The sequence below is a fragment of the Anolis sagrei genome, chromosome 2, assembly GCF_037176765.1.
Source record: "Anolis sagrei isolate rAnoSag1 chromosome 2, rAnoSag1.mat, whole genome shotgun sequence".
NCBI classification, from domain to species: Eukaryota; Metazoa; Chordata; class Lepidosauria; order Squamata; family Dactyloidae; genus Anolis; species Anolis sagrei.
Genome location: NC_090022.1, coordinates 46012400 through 46033649, shown reverse-complemented (window position 1 = coordinate 46033649; position 21250 = coordinate 46012400). Strand labels below are relative to the sequence as shown.

The window sequence follows — 21250 nt, the reverse complement described above, 5'->3', positions numbered from 1 at the left end:
CTTGAAAACTCAAGTTGACAGATTGTGTGTGCTTCTGGATTCATACTTTTGAATGTAAGAGCTCTCCTGTTAGAATTCCTTTGGTTTTTTGGAGTCTTGTTTTTAGACTACAAAGACTCTAAGCTTTAGTAAGAATAATTATGATTACGACACCTTAAAAAGTTCTTCATTCTAAACTATTGTATCCAATTTTTATGCCATGGTCTTTTAAAATATACACTTGTACTTTAATGCACGTTTAATGATTGTTTTAATGTGTGTTTTTTACAGATACAAGTTTGTATGGCATTGAATTGCTGTATATGTGAGCCGCTCTGAGTTCCCTGCAGAGTAAGGAGGGCAGGGTACAAATATGGTAAATAAATAAAAAACTTCATTGAGAGAGATTTAAGAATTCACTATCATTACAATTACACCAACATTATACTTGCCACTGCAATACCAATATTGAATCCAGATTATAGCAGTGTATGGTATATTCCTTGAATATTAGCCTTGCACATCAAAAATAATATGACTATAGTCTGAGGCCATTGAACAATGGCATGGAAACAACACATCCAATTTGTGCTACTGTGGAAGAATGTTTTGACCAGTTGGGTGTTATTCTTTTCTTCTTACTGTATTTTAATTTTTCTTTTAATTTGTATGTCATGTCGATAGTTTTTCTTTGATTTTATCACCATCATAAATGCCTTGATCCATTTATAGACAGAAAGGCATACTATCAACAAATTTCCCCCTTCCCCTGAAGCACAGATGTGTTAACTCTAAAGGTTTGTTCAGATATCTTTCTAGATTAGAGTCCTATAAACCTGGCAAAAATCTGGCACTTGATCACTACTGTTGAATGTGGCTGAACTCCAAAGACCTGTTCAGACTTGCCCAGTGAAATTTCTGAATCTTTTAAACAGTCCAGGTCACATTGGACTATTCTGAAGCTCCCCTCAATTACAAAAGCAACTAGTCATGAGACATAGTGGGTTGTTATGGATTTATTTACTAAAAGAGCAGTTTGTTCTCTGATGTGATTACAAAAGAGGTTTACAAATGTTGAATGACGGCATCCTTCTTAATATGTGGACCTGAGCCAGCCTTTGTAATATGGCCAAACATTTGTAATAGTTTCACAAGAATCAATTATTGCACTTGATAATCATATTTAATACAATTGGTAATCACATGGAGAAAGTCAGTCTGGTACAGTGGTTTTAGGGTCGGGGTTTTGGATACCAGGTTTCAAACCTCATTTAGCTATGGAAATCCACTGGGTAACCTTGGCCAAATCACACTCTCAGCCTCTGAGGAAGGCAATGGCAACTCCCCTTTGAACAAATCTTGCCAAGAAAACCCTGTGATAGGGTTTGCCTTAGGGTTGCCATTAAATCAGAAGTGACTTGAAGGCACACAACAACAAGAATACACACACATCTTTTTGGATAAAAATAGGTTTATTTATTTCTCAGAAATTGTAGCATGTAGTACAATGAGCATTTTTTCCAATTAGAGCAGGGGTGCTTAAATAGCTAAACTTGAGAGGGTATGAGAAACAGATGTAAAAGTACTACTGAGCTTGATTGATAGAATATAAAGCTTATACATCTAGGAAGGTTTCAACCATAAATTGGTTTGACTACAAAAAACCTATTCCGAAAAGATAATGTAATTAAAAAAAAATCTCAAAGTGCAATATTAGCTGTGCAATCCTGCATATGTCAATTCTGAAGAAAGTGCCTCTGAATTCAGTGGAAGCACTTTCCACCGATCACAGGATTGGAGCTTGATCCTGGAGAGATGACGGTATTATTTATTTATTTATTTATTTTGGCAAAGGGCAGTAAAAGGAAAACTCAAATGTTATATTTGTCTTTATTAATAAGACTGACTTTTCTGAGTAGAGTAATTAAATTTTAAAAATATGTCGAAGATACTTAAAAATACATTTTTGTCTCAACTTAAGAGTTTCGCGTCATGCAAAATACTTGCTTTCCTTTCTGTATTACATATGAAGCAAAGTGTGGATTGTAATAATATGAGAAACCCAGAGCTTTCTGGTGCCAGATATTGGTGTAATAGGATAGACAGGTTATTCAAGGTTTCGTCACAACATCTGTAAAATACTTTTCTTTACAAAATTTGCTATTCACATAAACAACAAATATCTAAGAACGCAAAAGCTTCTGGAAGCCTAACTTTAAAGAGGTGCAGATCACTGATATTAATCCTACATGAGCATTCACCTGCATCTGAGTAAATTTAGAAGGAACAGAAAGGTGGACATAAACTTAAGCTCCTTCAGAAGCTCGGGATCATTTTGGGTCTTTACATGTCCAGTATAACAGTCTGTACAAGGCTATGTAGCTGGGTTCATCTGAACATAATTACAGAGCTCCCATTCTTAGAAATACCATGAAGGCCAGCTTTCTTATTCATTAATCTTCCACATTTGCAGGTTTGATTCTTCCATCATTTATTATTTGCATATTTGATTTAAATGTCTGCTCTAGGATACTCTAGATCCTCCAGTGTGACTCGTATCAGCTTCTTCTGGAAGTCAAGCTGGGAGGACTACACTTTCCTACAGAGAATATTAAGGTCCTCCAGTGTGATTCTATGGTCAATTTCTGACAGAAATTGACTACAGAGTTAAGCTGGAGAACCTAAAGATTCATAGAGAGGTGTTCTCCAAAGTAAGAAACAGTAGTGTTCTTTTATTCATGGGATTTCCAGTTTGGCGAGGTCCAGTGCCCCTTACCTCGGTGAATGTGGAGGGCTCACTATAAAACAGTTTCTGTACTGAATGTGGAATGCTTCTAGGTGTCCAGGAATATTGGGATGGGACTTAAACCATCTTAGCTCTGCATGCATGCAGGTGTGCATGTATGGATATAAGATTTAGATCATACCCTCTAACTGAGGATCTCAGGACAGCTAACAATAAAACCAATTAAGAATAGTTTAAAACAATTATTTAATAGATTGATACACACTAAATCTCTGAACACTTAGGAACAATACTTTTAAACCCACCTAAATCAGTTTATAATTATGTAAACTAAGGTATATGCGGAAGGATAGAATCAACTGGATTCCAAAGGCTTTACTAGAAAGCCATGTTTCCACTGAGGGCCAGAATGGCAGCAGTGTTGGAGTTAATCTGGTTTCTAAAGAAAAGTTATTCAATAAATAGGATACCACAGCAAAGAAGATCCTGTCCTATAGCCTCACATAATACAATTGCTTCTTAAACTGCGGGTCCCAACCCCTAGCTCAATACCAAGGTCATGAAAAATTTGACAACAATAAAAGGTTTCTGAATGCCATCATTTACAGAAATCTGTTAGCAACAAACTGCAGTGTTTATAGTGGACTCTGCAGAAAATGCTTCATCTGGACTCCACAAAAAAGAAAATCAGCCTTGAAAGTCTAGCAAATGTTAATTTATTACCAGTAAATGTCTTTGTATAAACATTTCTTGAGAGAAAAAGGGTTGCAATTTTTTTAAAAGCCTTGGTCTACACCCACTGACAAGCAGAGGGTTCCTCCAAGAGAACTCATTTCTCATATGAGAAGAGGTGCTCCTTCAAGTATAGAGGTATACATATCAGCATAAGGCTACAGTTACCCTGACATGTTTCCAAAGTTCCCAGGTACTAATGAGTAAAAGTTATGTTTAAAAGTTCTTCTTAACAAACATTGCAATGTTACTCTTCAATGATTCAGTTTTAGAGCACTAGTCTCTTCCTACACGGAATCTATTCAAGGATTCGGCTTCTCATGTCACTGCTGTCATCTTCTTGCATGCTCCCAAATAGACTGGCACTGCTGAGAAAGAGCACCAACTCTAGTTTCCCTTTATTTGCAACTGATCTAGCCCTGCCTCCACAATACCTGGCAGCACACCCTTCAGCAGCCATACACAGAACAAGCCATAGAAGACACTGCTCATTTCTGACTTGTGTTGAAGAACACTATTTCACCCTATTCCACATTGAGCACGCAGCAGGGCTGGAACTAACTTACAAACCCACAATATTCACATGTTTTACTTTCTCACACAGCTTTTTTTTTTTTTACTCTGCTATTTTCACAAATATATGAGGCAAATATATTTTCACAAATATATGGATATTTAGAGATGTGCAGAATTTGAGGGATCATTGTTCCAACTAAGACTAGACAAAATCTCTAATAGCAACAAGGACAATTGATGATGATTCTGACAGCATCTATTTAAGTTACTTTGCATGTTTATGCAGGAGATTATGTACTAATTTGTATATGAGGAAAGGAAGGTGAAAATTCTTGGAATACAGAGATGATCATGAACATGTTCATCTCAGTTTTCTCTCCGTGGACATATCCATTTTTAAAACAAAGAGTATTTCACATTGATTTGATATATTTTTACATGCGGAATAAATATTAGAGATTAACATGATTGTCCCACTACATAGAAACATCTTTTTTTAAAAAAATATACCAGATATTTGTAAAACAGTAAATTTGTTCTGGCATTGTACTTATTCAAGAGTATTAGGTCTGTCTTCTATTTTCTAGAAACCTTTACACTTCCCAGTAGAGTAGGAGACACGCCAGTTTCAGACACTCGTATCCTTTCCTCTTTGCAGCTCTGTCATCTACCTTCTTCTCCACCTGCTATAATAGGCAGGGATCCAGGTATGCTGCAGAGTATGTGGGAGAAGGCAGCAGACTACCAGGAACAAGAGAGACATTCACAAAACAAAGCCTTACCACTCCTCCACCTCCCACTATCTTGGAAAATGTAAAGCCATGTGTAGGTTTCTGTGTCGCAACATTCTTAGCACTGCTATTTTAATCAGCTCATAAATTTTACAACTTCAGAATTGCTTTACAATCTTTTGTGTTTTGCTCTGCTATAACTCCCATTTTATCAAATGAGAAGACAACTGAGGAACATCAGCTAATATTACACAATAAATTAACAGACTGCACAGACTTCAGATGAGTTTGCCACTCTTTAAGCACCATATCAAATGTAATTAGTTAATAATGAATAAAGATTTATGGTGGAATCTCAGAATTTCATAAGACAATGTTCAAACTCAGAGCTTTTACTCACATGTAGTTTATTTAGCAACACTGCGTCAGTTGTGCTGTTGGCTCCTGGTTTTGCTGCCTTCCAAAACTGTTTCTGTGCAGAATAGCGATTCATGGGGCATAATTTGAAAAGGCAATCTACAAGGAGATATAAAAGAGAGCAATTTAACCCAGGTGTATATATAATTCTGCCTTTAATACTGTTTACTCATCTATCTATCTATCTATCTATCTATCTATCTATCTATCTATCTGCAATATTTGGAAGCAAAGGTTGCAGTCAGAATTTTGTGATTTTAAAAAACTGGGAACAATTTGAAATTATTTTATATAAAGTGTGGTCCATCATTTTGGTTTATAGTGAGACACAGTACTCAATGGTAGCCTAACTTTGTGACATGTCTCAGACAGAAAACATTGTAAAACATCAAAACCCTCACAAAAAGTGGTATGAATTTCCAAACAAAGAAACCATCGTCTTGCTATCTCAGTTTAATGGTTTAAGATTTAAACACATGGCAAAACCATGCTGAGTAATTGTACAAAAAAATACACCTGTTGGACCAATCCGTTCCTGGTATTGTAATTTTTGTTTGGGCTCAAAAAGAAAAGCAACAGCAATTAAATCACAAAGTTGTTCATTCCATTCATATATGTCAGGAAAAAACACATTCCATTTTGACAAAATGACTATGTGGAATCTATTCAGAGTAAGTTCCAAATGCAATATACAGCCAAAGACCAATAAACCAAGTTGAAATATTACTTTCCGGGACACTTTAATCTTTTATTAGAAGGAATTAAATGACATCCAAATATAACAGTCAACTCACATTACTGTCTAATAGTCTATGTAACAGGCCTGTCCAAATTCATTTTCAAGAGTGCTGCAACAATTTTGCACTGTCACTGAATTTCCTCTGCAATCTTAGATGCAATACAAAGAAATGTGCCCATTCACTTTTAGCACTATACTTGAGGGGAGCAGTCAAATATTATCCGTGACAGAATCTACTTGGAAAAAGTGAAACAGGAAGAACATCAAATTTTCTCCTGTTCAACAAAAATAATGGCATGGCTCAAACTGTGGAAATGTTCATAGAGGTATCTGTGGAACAATGGCAAATCTCTTATAACTCAAATGCAGTTTCATACTGGCTAAATGAGAGATTCTTTCTTTATGAACTATGGCTGTGTACATTTCCAAGTTACTGTTTATGCTTCAGTTCCACAATCACTTGAATTTATTAACTGTTTAAAAGGTTTCCTTAGGTCGGCTTTTGTTGTTGTAGTTACAGCTGATGCTCGCACAAATAATATCTAGGTAAGGCATGAATTTCCAAGCTCTGAAATCAGGATGTATATAACATGTATTTAAAAGGTACAGAAGCAGAACAAACAAAGAATTCCTGCCATGCCAAAAGACAAACCTCAATGGGTTCAACTCATAGAACCATGATGGTACATTGGATTAAACCCTTGTGCTACTGAACTGCTGACCTGAAGGTCGGCAGTTAGAAACTATGAGATGGGTTGAGGTCCCATCTATCAGCTCTATTTTCTTCCAACCTAGCAGTTCAGCTTTTTACTCTCATCTTTTATTCCACCGCTGAAACACTAACTACATCTGTCTTCTTCTACGCACACAAATACAACAGTAGTAATGCATGTAGAATAAATGTTAGTCTTTCACAACTGCACTATCAATCTCAGCACACAACAACGACATTAAAAAGTAGGGAGTGAAATGTGACCATAGGCAAAACTTGGCTTCCCACGGAATTACCTTTCCCCCATACAATACGAATTACATATTGTATATACTCACAAATAACTCAATGTCAGTTTTGGGGCCAAAATTATGTATCTTGATACAAACCATGTATAAGTTAACAGTCATTCCACAGGGAGAGGAAAGCATCAATGCTGCTTCAGGAAACCATATACCTTGGCCATTGCTACCATTTCTCCACCGAGGAATTCAAATGGGCTGGGAACAGCAATATGACAGAAATAGTAGAGGGGCTCTGTGGTTCTTTCAGGTTCTCCCACAAGTCTCATGATGGATTAAGCTCTATTCATGGAAGGGAATTGTTCCTTTTTTTAAAATACGAGTTAAGGTGCATGGATAAGTTGACTCATGGGTAAGTTGACATGGGTTTTCTTGGGCTGATTGTTTTTACTAAATTTCTAGACTCGTCCATGAGTATATAGGTAGGGGTACTTCTTGTGCGAATATACAAAACCGCAGTGAATGGAAAACCCTACAGAAATGAAAGACCTCTGGTCCAAGAATACCACAGAGTTGCACTGGAGAACTCAGAAAATATTTTGTCGGACATGGATAAATGAAACTGTAGATACCGATCTCATGGGTATAGAAATTGTGGTTCAGCAAAACAGGTTATCAGTTTGGCCTTCACAGCCAGTATCAAGTTCAGGGCATTTGATCATTTGTCTAGACTGGTGAACGCTGAGAAGAGAAGAGCATAGATAAGATGGCAAAATGGTTTCTCTGGGTTTGCTGTGATTATAAGCTAATGCCACTGGACATCACTTCAAAACTATCATGAGGGGAAAATGAAAATATTCATGCTTGGCAAGCTTCAGCCATAATGGTATTGAACATGGCATTTTTCACCAAGTTGAAGATCCAATTTCAGCTACCAACTTGGAAACCACATCTGGATAAGACTGCTGAGGATGTACCGGGATGGGGAGGAAAAGAGAAGAAGAGCGGCTCCATTTTGGAATTCAGTACACCTAATTTTCCCCTCATCAGTTGCTAAGCAACTGATAATGCAAAAATTAAACCAAGCACTTTCAAAATTGAGTGCTCCAAGTACCCATTAGAACTTCTAGCTGCCAGAAATGCAAAAAATAGAACAGCTGCTCTAACTGCTTCTTTGCAATTATGCAGAAATAAAACTTTTGGCTGTTATTATGTAATGTGATAGATAATGCTATGTTATATACTGTTGCACAATGTACTTCCATTCTTTCATTGTTTTAATATAGAAGTAAAGGACCAGGGTAGTATTAAATTAAGGGGGAAAGTGCTACAAGACACTTTCTTGTGCATTCAGTGTCAGATTACTGCAGAGAACAAATGGTCCTAAGATCCCATTTCTTTTGGTGCTCTTCAGTGAAATGGATTGGTAATGGGGCAATCACATTTCCAAAATCACATCACATTGGCAAGAGGACAGTCATTTTACACCTGCACAAGCCTACTCAATCACACATTTCTTGCTTTACATTATTATCAGAAACAATCCAGGCTAAAGAAGATACGTTGGAAGGTTTGACAGTAAAGCAGGGATGCCAGACTCATTTTCATTGAGGGCCACATCGGCCTTATGGTTGCCTTCAAAGAGCTATTGAATCCATGGACAGAGAATCCATGGATAGAAGCCAGATTTTTTCCCCTTTTTTTCTCTTATTTTTACCCAATGTTGGTCTCCAGATGTTACTGAATGACAACTCCCATCACTTTTGATTATCTGCCAAGCAGACAGGGGATAATGGGAATTGCAACCCAACAGCACTTGTGGCTCTGAGGTTGGGGGAAGGTTAAAGGACCCTTTAAAGTCAGACATAATATCCACAAGCCTTATATCTAAATTTAAAGCCCACTATCCTGACTAAACAGAACAAATTGCAGTCTTCCAGATGTTACTGTATCACAACTACCATCAGCTCTAGTCATGATGTCTAACAATGAGGAATATTAGTGTTGTAGTGCAGCATCTGGAGGACCATAGAAAATGACATGGAGAACCAGATTTGGCCCATGGGCCTTGGATTTGACACATGTCAGCTAGTAAATCAGAAGTCATTACCATAACAGACATATGGCTTATAATACAGAAATATCAGTGAGAATTATGAAAAACATACAGGCCACTAGAAGTGGGCCTACTTAAATACATAGTTTTAGGTGAGCTCACTTGCACAACAAGCAGGTTATTGCACAACAAGCAGGTTTCAGACCAGGGGAAAAACTGTACAGCCCAAATTCTTAATCTGACAGTATATCGAGGAAGGATATGAGAAAGGCTGCATTACGAGAACAGTTTTTGTGGACGTTATGGCAGCCTATGACATGGTGCCACATAGAAAAATTCTGCATTAAGTCTACCATATTACCCGGGACTATGATTTCACAAAAACTGTCCAGACTCTCCTAGAAAACCACAGCTTCTATGTGGAGTTTCAAGACAGGAAAAGTAGATGGAGGAAGCAAAAGAATGACTTACCCCAAGGCAGCGTTCTTGGACTGACCTTATTTAACATCTTTACTAAAGATCAGCCACAGCCACCACTCACAAAGAGCTTTATATATGCTGATGACTTAACAGTCGAAACAGTCGAAAACCAACTTACTAATGCCCTGAAAGATCTCTCCGGCTACATCAAAGATAATAACCTGAAGCCTAACCCTGCCAAGACACAAGTGTGCCTTCCACCTATGGAACCATGAAGCCAACAGGAAATTGAAAGTTACATGAGAAGGCCAAGAGCTTGAACACTGTTTCTATCCTAAATATCTCAGTATCACATTACACTAACATTTAGGAAACACTGTATGAACACCAAGCACAAAGTAGCTGCACGCAATAACATCCTGCGGAAACATACTGGCAACGCATGGGGAGCAGACCCAAAATTAATAAGAGCATCAGCCCTGGTCTTGTCTTATTCAACTGCTGAGTATGCCCACCCTGTTTGGCATAAGTCTGTTCACAAGAAGCAGGTAAACATAGCATTGAATGAAACATGCAGAATAATCACAGGATGTCTCAAAACCTACACCTGTTGATAGACTCTACAAGCTGGCTGGCATTGCCCCCCCCCCCCTTGATGTGCAATGGGAAGTTGCTGCTAACTGTGAGAGAAATAAGGTGGAACACTGAAAATCATCTACTATATGGCTATCAAGCTCCTCCCGGTAGACTCAAATCAATGAAAAGCTTCATGAGAATCACCACTCCTCTTAATGTTCCCCCAGCCACAGCAAGAACATCCCTCTGGGCAGCTAAATAAGGAAATCCCAACTGGCTGGTCCCCCACAAGGGTTTGCCTCCAGGAACAAATCAAGAATGAGCAACTTGGAAGTCCCTAAACAGACTCAGAAGTACAGTGAGCAGATCAAAAGACAACCTGGTAAAATGGAACTACCTAGAAGTGTGACTGTGGAGCAGAACAAACAACTGCACACCTGTATGCTTGTCCACAATGTCCTGCCTCATGTACAGAGGAAGAATTGTTTAAAACTATAGACAATATGGTTGCTCTTGCCCAGTTTTGGTCAAAAATTATTTAGCCGCTTGTGCCCCTTCTATTTTTATGTTTTATACTTATGTATGCAATGCTTTTGATACAAAATAAATAAATGTGAGCTTAATTTGGAGTTTCACTAAGGCCATAATGGAACACCATGCAAATCTGTGTTCATTAGCACTTCAAAACAGATGACCAATAGTCATCAACAGAAATGAACAAGGTTATAAATAGTTTAATGCCATATATTGCTTGTGCTACTCACTAATACCATGAGATAGGCACACAAGTCTTTGAAGTCAACAAAATGACAAGATAAACTGACACCCAGCTACTATTTTTCTGCACTAATTCTACCATTAACCTAACCTTGGACCTTAACTTTGGTCCAAGGAGAGCCAAGGTGAAGGGAATAAGAATGGATCGTCAATATCTAAGCAACTGATGATCCATTGGCCAACAGCTGACAAAACAGAATAAGATGAAATGTAATTGGATAAGCCAGGAAGCTAGGAAATACAGAAAGAAACATATTGTAAATTTTATATTATGCATTATCTTAGTTTCTTTTTAGAGAAACAAGGAAAGAAATCAGATTGACATATGTCTGTGCATATTCTCGTAGGTGAATTTTATTGACCAATAAATCAGAGCAAAAAAGAACAGAAGGCAGAAATGCAACAAAAGTTGAAATTTCAAGGGGTATTCTACCCAGATGGTTGATGTTTTGAATTTACATCACTCACTGCAAGGATGACTGGCAGCTGAGACCAGATTAGGCGCACACTTCAGCCATAATAATTGTAATCAACATGCCAGCCATAAAGAATTTTCACATCTACCTGGAAGGAAAAGGTTTTCTTGCATTGCCAGCAACAAGAAAAAAGCTTTCCCAGAAATGTAATGAAGCATCTGCTTGGAGAAACAGAAAGCAAAGGCACTACTCAAATAAATGACATACACCTAATTTCATAGAGGTTAAAAGTTTCAAAGATCACATTTATATTTTCCCCAAGGCCCTAGCCTTTTTATTCATTTTGTTGTGCCTTGCCGAAGGAAGCTGGTTAAAAGATATGCTGATTTAGCCATTAGAACAGGGCAATAGTTTATCTCAAGGCTGGCAGGCAAGACTTTGCAGTGGATTTGGGTCTGCATGTTGATGGAGAAATGGGGAAAAAAGAGCACAAGGGGCATATTTTCAAGTTGACAGTGCTCATAAGCTGGCTGACATCCTTATCCTGAAATCCATGTCCTATCCACTCTCTCTATATGTTCAGACACACGAAGTATCCAAAATTAATCCTATCTCTCTCATGCACATGGTTTTTCACAGGAGATGTTAAGGTAAACCACACCAACCTAGCTGCTTTCCTATTCCACTACATAATTGCCTTAAATACTCATGAATCAGTCAAAACCTTTAAATCAAAATTCGACCCCCAAATATGAATTGACTTATCCACAAGTCAGTGTAAGCCTTATTTTAAAAGAAACCAGAGTGGCAAAAAGGCAAACGCTTAGAACCTAAAAGAAGCAGCAACCCATGCAACTACCAATTTCTGGGCTTTTTCAATACCTGGAGAGTAAAATAGCAGCAGCCAAGGTGGAAATGGTGCTTCCCCCTCTTTGCAGAATGACCCTTGACTTATCACGGGTCTTATGAAAAATTCCTAATTTTGGTCCCAAAACCTGCTGTCAACTTATATTTGGGCCCTCTGGTAGTTCAGCAGGTTAAACTGCTGAGCTGCTGATCTTGCTGACCAAAAGTTTGTTGGTTTGAATCCGGTAAGCAGGTTGAGCTCTCATTGTTAGGCCCAGCTTCAGCCAAGTTAGCAGTTGAAAAACATGCAAATGTGAGTAGATCAATAGGTACCACCTTGGGGGGAAGGTAATATGCTGGCTCTTTGGCTTAGAAATGGAGATGAGCACCGCCCCTCCAAGTTGGGCATGAATAGACTTAATGCCAGAGGAAACCTTTACCTTTACTTTTTTATATTTGGTAAGCTGTATTCCTATCATCTTACACTACTATCCAGAGAATAGTGTCAGAACTCTGATTTCCCATACCACTATCTTATATCTTTACAGACATATGTTCACAAGATGACAGCCTCATTACACTAGTTATTATTCCAAGCTTTAGGTCTTCAAATGAATTAGAAATAACAATTCAAGAGAGACAAAAAAAAGTATGCATGAGGGATTGGAGTTTCCAATGTAGATTACTTCGCAAATATACCTCATTCCCCAACTCAAAATGAATAATAGTATTATTAAAAGGTGGGAGATGGGGAATGAGTGTTAAAAAGAGACCAGGAACATGAGCAGGCATGCTGAGGCAACATGATTGTCTAGCAATAGTATCAGTCATATTTATCACTTCATATTCTTTCTAATAAGATTTTTATTCACAGACTTCCCTGGACTGATGTCACATTTACAATTCAATGTATGCACAATGCAAGAAAAGATGGGTAGCTAAGTGCCTTCAAGATAATGTGGGTCCAAAGAAAGCAGTTCTAGTCTGATATTCTTTCCTAAATACGTATGAAGCAGGAAAAATAAACTACATATAAATAGAATCTTTCCCACTTCTTATCACCTTTCAGCCGTAATCTAATATTTGCATTTTAATGACAATTGTATATGAGAGTGCTAGTTAATGAAAATTATCTTCCCTGGGTATTTTATTCAGGAAGAGATAACCATGTATGAATACGTGAGTATTTTGCCATTTGCAGCGGGTGATACAGTGCAACTGTGGCATTGCCTCTTTGAGTGTGGCTAGATTTTGTATTGAAACAGGCAAACAAACCACACTGATGCGCATGTGCACTATTCATAATTATTCCTTGGCAATCTCTCTGGCCCTATGACTAGCACCTCTTAGGTGCCAACAGACCTGGTGGGATGCTCAAACCATTCCCTGCTGGAAATGCTAGAGTGAATGGAATCTCCTCTCTATAACCAAAATTAGAAATGTTCCACTCTCCTTAACGTTTTAGGCTTCAAAAAGAAGACAGCGAATTTGGTGAAAAAGTATCATAAATGTTCTGCAATTATTTCATACTTTCCAATTCTGATAGACATCATTTATCTCTCTGTCTGTTATTATGACTTCCTTTTTCATGAGCCTACCCAGTTAAAGATGCTGCAGCAAATATGATGCATTATGTAGGCAATCAAATCTGTCTGCATTAAAACGGGGCGGGGGAAACTATTTGAAGGAAGGAGGCAATTTAGGACAACATAAATGGATTCAGAACTTGTTTTTGACACTTATAAATTGATATTGATATAGGATAATCAGAAATTGTATGTGACCCAGTAGTATTCCTAAAGAGAAGTTAAAGAAACAAGGGAAACATAAAGTAAACAATACTTTCTAAAACAATTTGTGTAATCCCACTGATGTAATCATCAGTGCAGCTACACATAATAGTATCTTATATTTACCAGAAACAAACAAATAGTAGTAATGGTAGAGTACATTAGAAAATAAAGTACCCTTTCAACAGGGGCCTCGACATTTAAAATATTTGAGAAACACTAGAACAGCATGTTCAACCCCAGATGTGGAATAAAAACTCTCTCTTGGTGAAATTCCTGTCCAAGTGATGGGGCATGGAGAAAGAACTGGGCCACTGCTTTTGAGACTTAACAGGGCACTTAAATGAACAGATGTTGATATATAATATTCCTCTTATCTATGTAAGCATCTCTTGTTTAGTCTCTCAGTAATATAGTTGCAGCACTTAGCGTTAGAACAGGAGTATAGCAAATGTCACCGCTTGCACTGGGGTAGAAATACTTAAGCAATTATCTTACTAGTAACATTGATCAAGGAGCCATAAAATGAGAGAGTGCCACAACAAAAAATGAGGAAGAAACTAGCAAAACCACACAATAATTCATTGCCTTAAAAACACTACGGAATTCATGGAGTTGTCATACATTAACAGGAGACTTGATGGCACACACACACACACACACACCCTGAAACCTAGCACTACCACTTAAAAGAGAGTGGTAGTTGTGAAATTCCAGTTCACAAACTATATTGTTTAATGTGAAGGCTGAGTCCATCACTAATACACATTTTTTCTGAGCATATTTATATTTCAGTAATACTACTCCCCTACTTCCCTATTTTTATGACATTACTTCTGCATTTTTGCTTATAGTTTCTTTTGCATATCTCTGAAGTCTGTACAACATCATAACTTCTGCTTTTCTGTATGTTCTTGTTTAATTTTAGATGCTTTTAGCAGGGAAAGACCTAACTAATCATGTCTGGAAGAATTCACCCATCCCCTTCCCTTTCCCCCTCTCTGTTTAATCTTTTGTGGGGGCCCAGGACAGCCTACATTAAACAACTACAATCTTTTGGCCGAGGATCACAAATATGGCTGGAATCCAACTTGCACTAACTTGAACGTACCAGTGGATTCAAGGGAGCTTATATCTAAACAGCTCTGCAAAGGAGTGTGCTGCTAGGCATCCTTTGTTATAGACAATACTATATTCCTATACTACTTATTGGAAAGAAGTATAGCCATGAGAGAAACTCAAAACAGTGTTGTAACAACTCTCTTGAAACTTCAGAGTTTGAAAAAGTACTCATGTGCACCAAATGGTCAAAGGAGGTGCACTGCAAACCGCTATATCCTAAGAGATTATATGTGCATTAAAATCATTATTGTATTATCCTACATACTCCTGTAGAATTCTAGAAATTTTAGTAAAAAAATCTACCCAAAAATTTGGACTGATTTATCTATGAGTAAGTGTTGAGCATTGCACCTTAATGTTTATCAAAACAGAAGCCATTCTCTTCTCTGAGTAGAGTGATGAAAAAAAAGACCACAATATGTCCCAAAAGAATTTAAAAGAAACAGGAACTCCCTCTACTTTCTCTGCAATGGTGCCACTTCTGTTTTTCAAAAACACCTAAGAAAAGGGTAGCTAGGGGCAGATGAACACCTGAGGCAGCATTGGTACTTTTTCTCTCCATGGAATGATCCCTGGCTTATCCATGGGTAGAATGAAAATCCATAATTTTGGCCTCCAAACCTGCCCTCGACTTATACATGAGCTTTACATAGGACCTTATCACATTAAGAAGCCCCCGGTGGCGGAGTGGGTTAAACCCCTATGCCAGCAGGACTGAAGACCGACAGGTCGCAGGTTTGAATCCGGGGAGGGCACAGATAAGCTCCCTCTATCAGCTCCAGCTCCTCATGCGGGGATATGAGAGAAGCCTCCCACAAGGATGGTAAAACATCAAAAACATCCGGGTGTCCCCTGGGCAGCATTCTTGCAGATGGCCAATTCTCTCACACCAGAAGTGACTTGCAGTTTCTCAAGTCGCTCCTGACACAACAACAACAAGAAAATCACATTAAGGCTGAGATTCACTACACATTGTGGCAAATCCAGCGGAGCCTGCCAGGAAGAGAAGGGAACCCCCATAATATATAACAACAACAACAACAACAACAACAACAACAACAACAACAACTTTATTTATATTCCACTCTATCACCCCAGAGGGACTCAGGGCTCTGCATTACCTGCCTTCCCCTTCACCTCATCCCATGGGGGGAAGCGTCACCACCCCGTTGTTTCTTATGCAACACAGGAAGCCTGCCACTGCCTCCTACAACATTTTGACTTCACTTGAGGCACGGGGCCCTGCCAGAATTAGATCGATGTTGTGTGATAGAAGCAGGTGAGCAGGCAATTTTGTTTGCCCGATGGAGTCATTATACATAAGTATATGCAGTAATTTTAGTGAACACAAAATTCACATTATCCCAAACCTACCTTTCAAAGCTACTCTTACCTAGTGATGCTTAATCCAACTAGAGTAAGGATGGGGAAATTGTTACTCTCCCCAGACATTGTGAAAACAACCTTCCCTAACAATGGCTATAGTGGTTAGGAATCATGGGAGCTCCTGTCCAACAATATCTGGATGGTCCCATGTCAACCATCCCTTCAGAGGCATTTAATCAGTAGGAAACCAGGATGAAATGGACATTATGCATTTTTGCATTATTCTATCCTGTTTTTTCACCCCACTTCTATATCTCAAGAATAGCTATGCTTTGGCTTCCCTTAAATTCCAGTATTCAATGACAGGCATTCTCTGAAAATTGTTTTGCCAAAACTATTTTCAATCCACAGTAAAGTACTCTAGATGCAATATTTCCTTGTTTCTGAAAGCCATCTCCTTAACTTCCTCTTCCTCCGAAGAGAAATGAAAGTGGAAAAACAGTCCCTAAACTAGAAGAACAGCTCCTTCCAGAAACAGCGAGGAGTACAGCTTTACCAAATAAGGCAAGTTAAAGCTAAATGCCAGGAAAAAAGCAGGCCCCATTGTGGTTTTGTGTGTGTGTGTGTGTGTGTTAAAGATCAGACAGCTGGATAACAAAAAATGTGAGTATACCAGTATTATTGGAATGGTTCTCAGACGAGAAGAACAAATGTTCAGAAAACCATGAACGGAAGTCAATGCTGCCAAAAAGGAGACCTAACAGGCATGTAAACCAGAAAACTACCACATATTTTTTTTGACAGAAGAATATTAAAGACTGCAGTTAAACAATGAGTTTGTACAATGTCTTTTTTCTCTCTTTTTTTTTTTTTTTTTTGCTCTAGTACTGTAATGAAAGCTGAATGTTTTCCCAGTGCTGCTCCCTGTAATATACAAACACCCAGCATGGGGCTTAAAATGTATAATGCATCCTGAAATTATACTCAGTCACTTAGGCAATTTTGGGGGATTCAACTTCTCCCTCCTGCCTGGCTGTCAATTCCATTACAACATTTAAACAAAAACATACAACATTAGACATGTGTGTATTAAAATACATTTTAAACTCTTTTGGCCATCCTAAAAATTTAAAGCACAAGAGAAACATTTAGGAAGACTATCCATTCAGGTGGGCATAAACGGCAGGTCTGGATGAAGCCACATAGGTATTTTCCAGGTTAGATGTGCACATATATTATCCATCAAGTCAAGTTCATCCCACACATTTCCAGCTGAGCCATCTATATATCATTTAACAATGGGAAGATGGAGGAGCTGGAATTACTGACTTCTTGGCAATATGCCACAAATGTTTGTTTCGCTTCGACAAAGGAAGGGAGGTACCTTTATTTTGAAAAAATGCATTATAGCACATCAACCCAGACAACTACAGATAAAAGACATATAACTGGATGATAGGTGGATAAAAAGGGAAAGGTTTTCCCTTGACATTAAGTTCAGTCGTGTCTGACTCTGGGGGTTGGTTGTTGTTGTTTCAGTTGCAGGCATGTAGCCGGGGGGGGGGGGGCTTGAGGGGCTTCAGCCCCCCCCCCCCAAAATTCTCATGGTGGTTCGCGAAAAGGCCTTACTGGTGCATTATTTAAACTGTTATGTTTATTCATATAATGATCTGATCACCATACTCAATATATCCCATATGCACGGGGGTATTGGGGTAATAATACAAAAGGTTTGCTAGCCTAGACCTCTTTCACTCAGACTCAGCCCCCCCCCCCAAAACTCAGCCCCCCCAAACCCCCCCTGAAAAAAATTCAGCCCCCCCAAAACGAAATCCTGGCTACGGGCCTGTTCAGTTGAGTTGCTTGCAACTCTTCGTGACTTCATGGACCAGCCCACGCCAGAGCTCCTTGTCGGCCGTGGCTACCCCCAGATCCTTCAAGGTCAAGTCAGTCTGGGGGTTGGTGCTCATCTCCATTTCTAAGAGAAAAAAATGGCGTTGTCCATAGACAAGGAACGTCATTATCTTCCTGCCGGAGCAGTACCTATTGATCTACTCACACTTGCATGTTTTCAAACTGCTAGGTTGATAGAAGCTGGGAGCTCACACCGCTCCCAGGATTTGAACCTGCGACCTTTCAGTCAGCAAGTTCAGCAGCTCAGAGGTTTAACCCACTGCACCATATCTATAGATAGATGTTGGATTTTTCCACGGAAAAATATAGCATTGGAAATCTCTTCCCCACAGACTGCTTCAAAGCAAGCCATAACAGTAGGAGTTAGCAACTGGTGGCGAATGGCTGCCAATCTGTAAGCTGCCATGAGTCACCTTTGGGTTTGAGAAGAGCGTGATAAAAATATTGTAAATAATAAATAAATAAATATGTATGCCCAAGCTAATTTTGTGGTACCCAGCCCTCCCCCCAAGGGAGTCAAAACACTGGTTTTAAATGTTCAAGGACAAATGTTGCCCCCAAATGCTCTGAACTGACCCTTCAGGGGTGGGTGGGATGTCCACTATGTTTGGAGGCTACCAAGTTCCTCAGGGTTGATTTTTTTTTTTATCTTGAATGCCCTAAAAGGCATTTGGGAGCAAGCACACTTTTTTTTCTTTTGGTTGGGTTTTCCAGTTTGTTGTTGTTGTTGCTGTTGTTTTTGCATGAGCACATGCAGTGGGGAGTAACACCCTATAAGGTCGCCTGGGTATTAATGGGGGCCCATAGCCTTCCACAGTTGCCTATCCCACTTTATTTTACCAGGAAACTATTTTTACATGAGAAACAAACATTATTTCTGTCAGATAGCTATATACAGAGAACTTTTTTCCCTTCTTATTTCCTGTTTACAGAGAAAATGTCTGAGGCAGGAATAGTATTTGGTAAAAATCTTTAAACTGCATTACTTTCATTACAGACACCCACAAATTGAAAAACTGAACAATATGTGTCTTGTTTAAAATAAGTGAATGCAGTTTGGTTATTCATTGATTTGATTAAAAATGTTCTCTCTAGGAATCTCTAGGTTCTCCAGAGCAACTCTAAGGCCCCTTCCATGCAGCTGAATAAAATCCCACATTACCTGCTTTGAACTGGAATATATGGCAGTGTGGACTCAGATAACCCAGTTCAAAGCTGATACTCTGGGATTTTCTGCCTTGATATTCTGGATTATATGACTGTGTGGAAGGGCCCTGTGTCACCTAGAAATTCCTCAAGAGGCACTTACATATAAACACTGATTTTTTTTAATTTGCAGTTTTTTACTTTCATGGGAGTCCTGTGCCTTTAACCCCTGTGAACATGAAGGATGGCTGTTATGCACAAGCTTGAATTCTGCACATGTTTTGAACATCTTAAAATATGGAAAATTATTTGTGCATATTGAAATGGATTTCAGGATATATAATAGCAATGGGCATGAGCCATAAAAAATAGTGGGACTAAAATTGGACAAGGGGATGTGGTGGAGTATTGGTTAAATTGGAGCTGATCTAGATATTCAGCAACAAAGAAAAAAAGAAGTATGAATACGAAATGCAATTTTATTTATAGCCCACACTATCTCCCCAAAGGGACTCAAAAAGATAAACACAGTGGCAAATATTCAATGTCAACAATAATATAAAAACAAATCATAGACAAACCCAGCAAAATATGTATTTAAAAAGACATAACACTTCTATTTGCTGTTTAATAGGGATAGAAGCATTTTGTTCCAAGTTCGGTTCCAACTATGGTGCATAGACTATGGGGGCAAAATATGAATCAAAGAACCCATGGCCAGTTTGCAAGTTCTGCAAATATGCTTCTTCTGTCATTTGGAGAGCTTACAGAATCTTGACAAAAGCATATATTAGCTACTTTAAGACACAAATGCCTAATCTGCTGTAATGTAAAGTACCCTAAAATACTGCAGAGGTGTTAACCAATGCTTGAATGAGTCAAAGTACATGAGGGGGTTGTCTAATTCTATGTGAAACTCCTTTCCAGCAAATCAATTGCTCCCATTTTCAAGAGTATTCATATATTTTATTTATCCTACCTACACATTTTTGGAATACAAATAAAATATGGTCACCACAAACCTAGATCTTATCATAATTCTAAATTCTTAAATCAAGGGATCGACACATAACTTTTAATTTGGTCTGTTTACCCATATACAGTATAACCCCTATGGGGGTATACATTCCTGAATTTCATAGGGATTCATGAAACCAAAGATAGTAACAAACCAAATTGAAATGAAGGACTTCCAACCTCCGACACCAGGATCAAGAAAACGCTTAAAAAGACTACATTTGTCAGATGTGAATAAATAAACCCATGGTTATTGGTCCTTTAAATATGGGGGATAAACTATATGTTGATTTTAATGTACCATGCTAAAACATCAAGGATATTAAGAGAGTCAATTAATGTGGAATTCACTGTCTCTTATCAAAACCCAAAGATTATGGCTATTTCAAGAGATCATAAGGTGCTTGCCTTGGAAGTTACAGTGAATTTTATTTTAAAGTTTGTTTTGTTGTTATTGGCTGATATATCTGTGTATATTTTTTTAAAAGTATCAGATATATTATAATAGAGATAGTCTCACAAACCAGTCCCACTGACTTCAGAGAGGCTTACTCCCAGATAAGGAATTATCGGAGTGAATTCTGAAAAAATCAAATAAACATCAAAAACAGGGAAAAACCAGAAGGAGAACAGGAAACAAAAATGCCTGCACTAGATGTTCCACCATTTGTTTGCTTGCTGTAAATGTTCTACAAAACCATCAAGGTCCTCCTAAAACAGAAGGAGTCCACCAGGACTGCATTAGTGGTGACATTTGATATACTACACATGCTACCTTCCTAATTTCTGTTCTCTACCACAGAAGAAAATTGGCTCCCGATATTGACAGAACATTAAAATGCCACCATCTGATTTTAGGCCACCCACAGAGAAGTTTAAAACAATGCCTCTCCAGCTTTAATGTACAGGAAAATCTGAAAAATGACTCAGAAATTGACTTATACAAGTTGAGTATCCCTTATCCAAAATGTTTGGGACCAGAAGTTTTTGGGATTTTTTAAAAATTTGGAATGTTTATATTTTCATATAT

The 21250-nt window shown here is 38.3% G+C and overlaps 1 protein-coding gene across 5 annotated transcripts in view; it reads right to left on the bottom strand.

Moving 5' to 3' along the window:
- ITPR1 (inositol 1,4,5-trisphosphate receptor type 1) overlaps window positions 1–21250 on the bottom strand; it is a 259894-nt gene that overhangs the window by 162818 nt on the left and 75826 nt on the right. For all 5 annotated transcript variants that reach the window (XM_060766304.2, XM_067463479.1, XM_067463478.1 and 2 more), the window contains exon 4: window positions 5105–5220. In XM_060766304.2, coding sequence (XP_060622287.2) covers window positions 5105–5220 — 116 coding nt within the window. The remainder of the gene's footprint in view (window positions 1–5104; window positions 5221–21250) is intronic.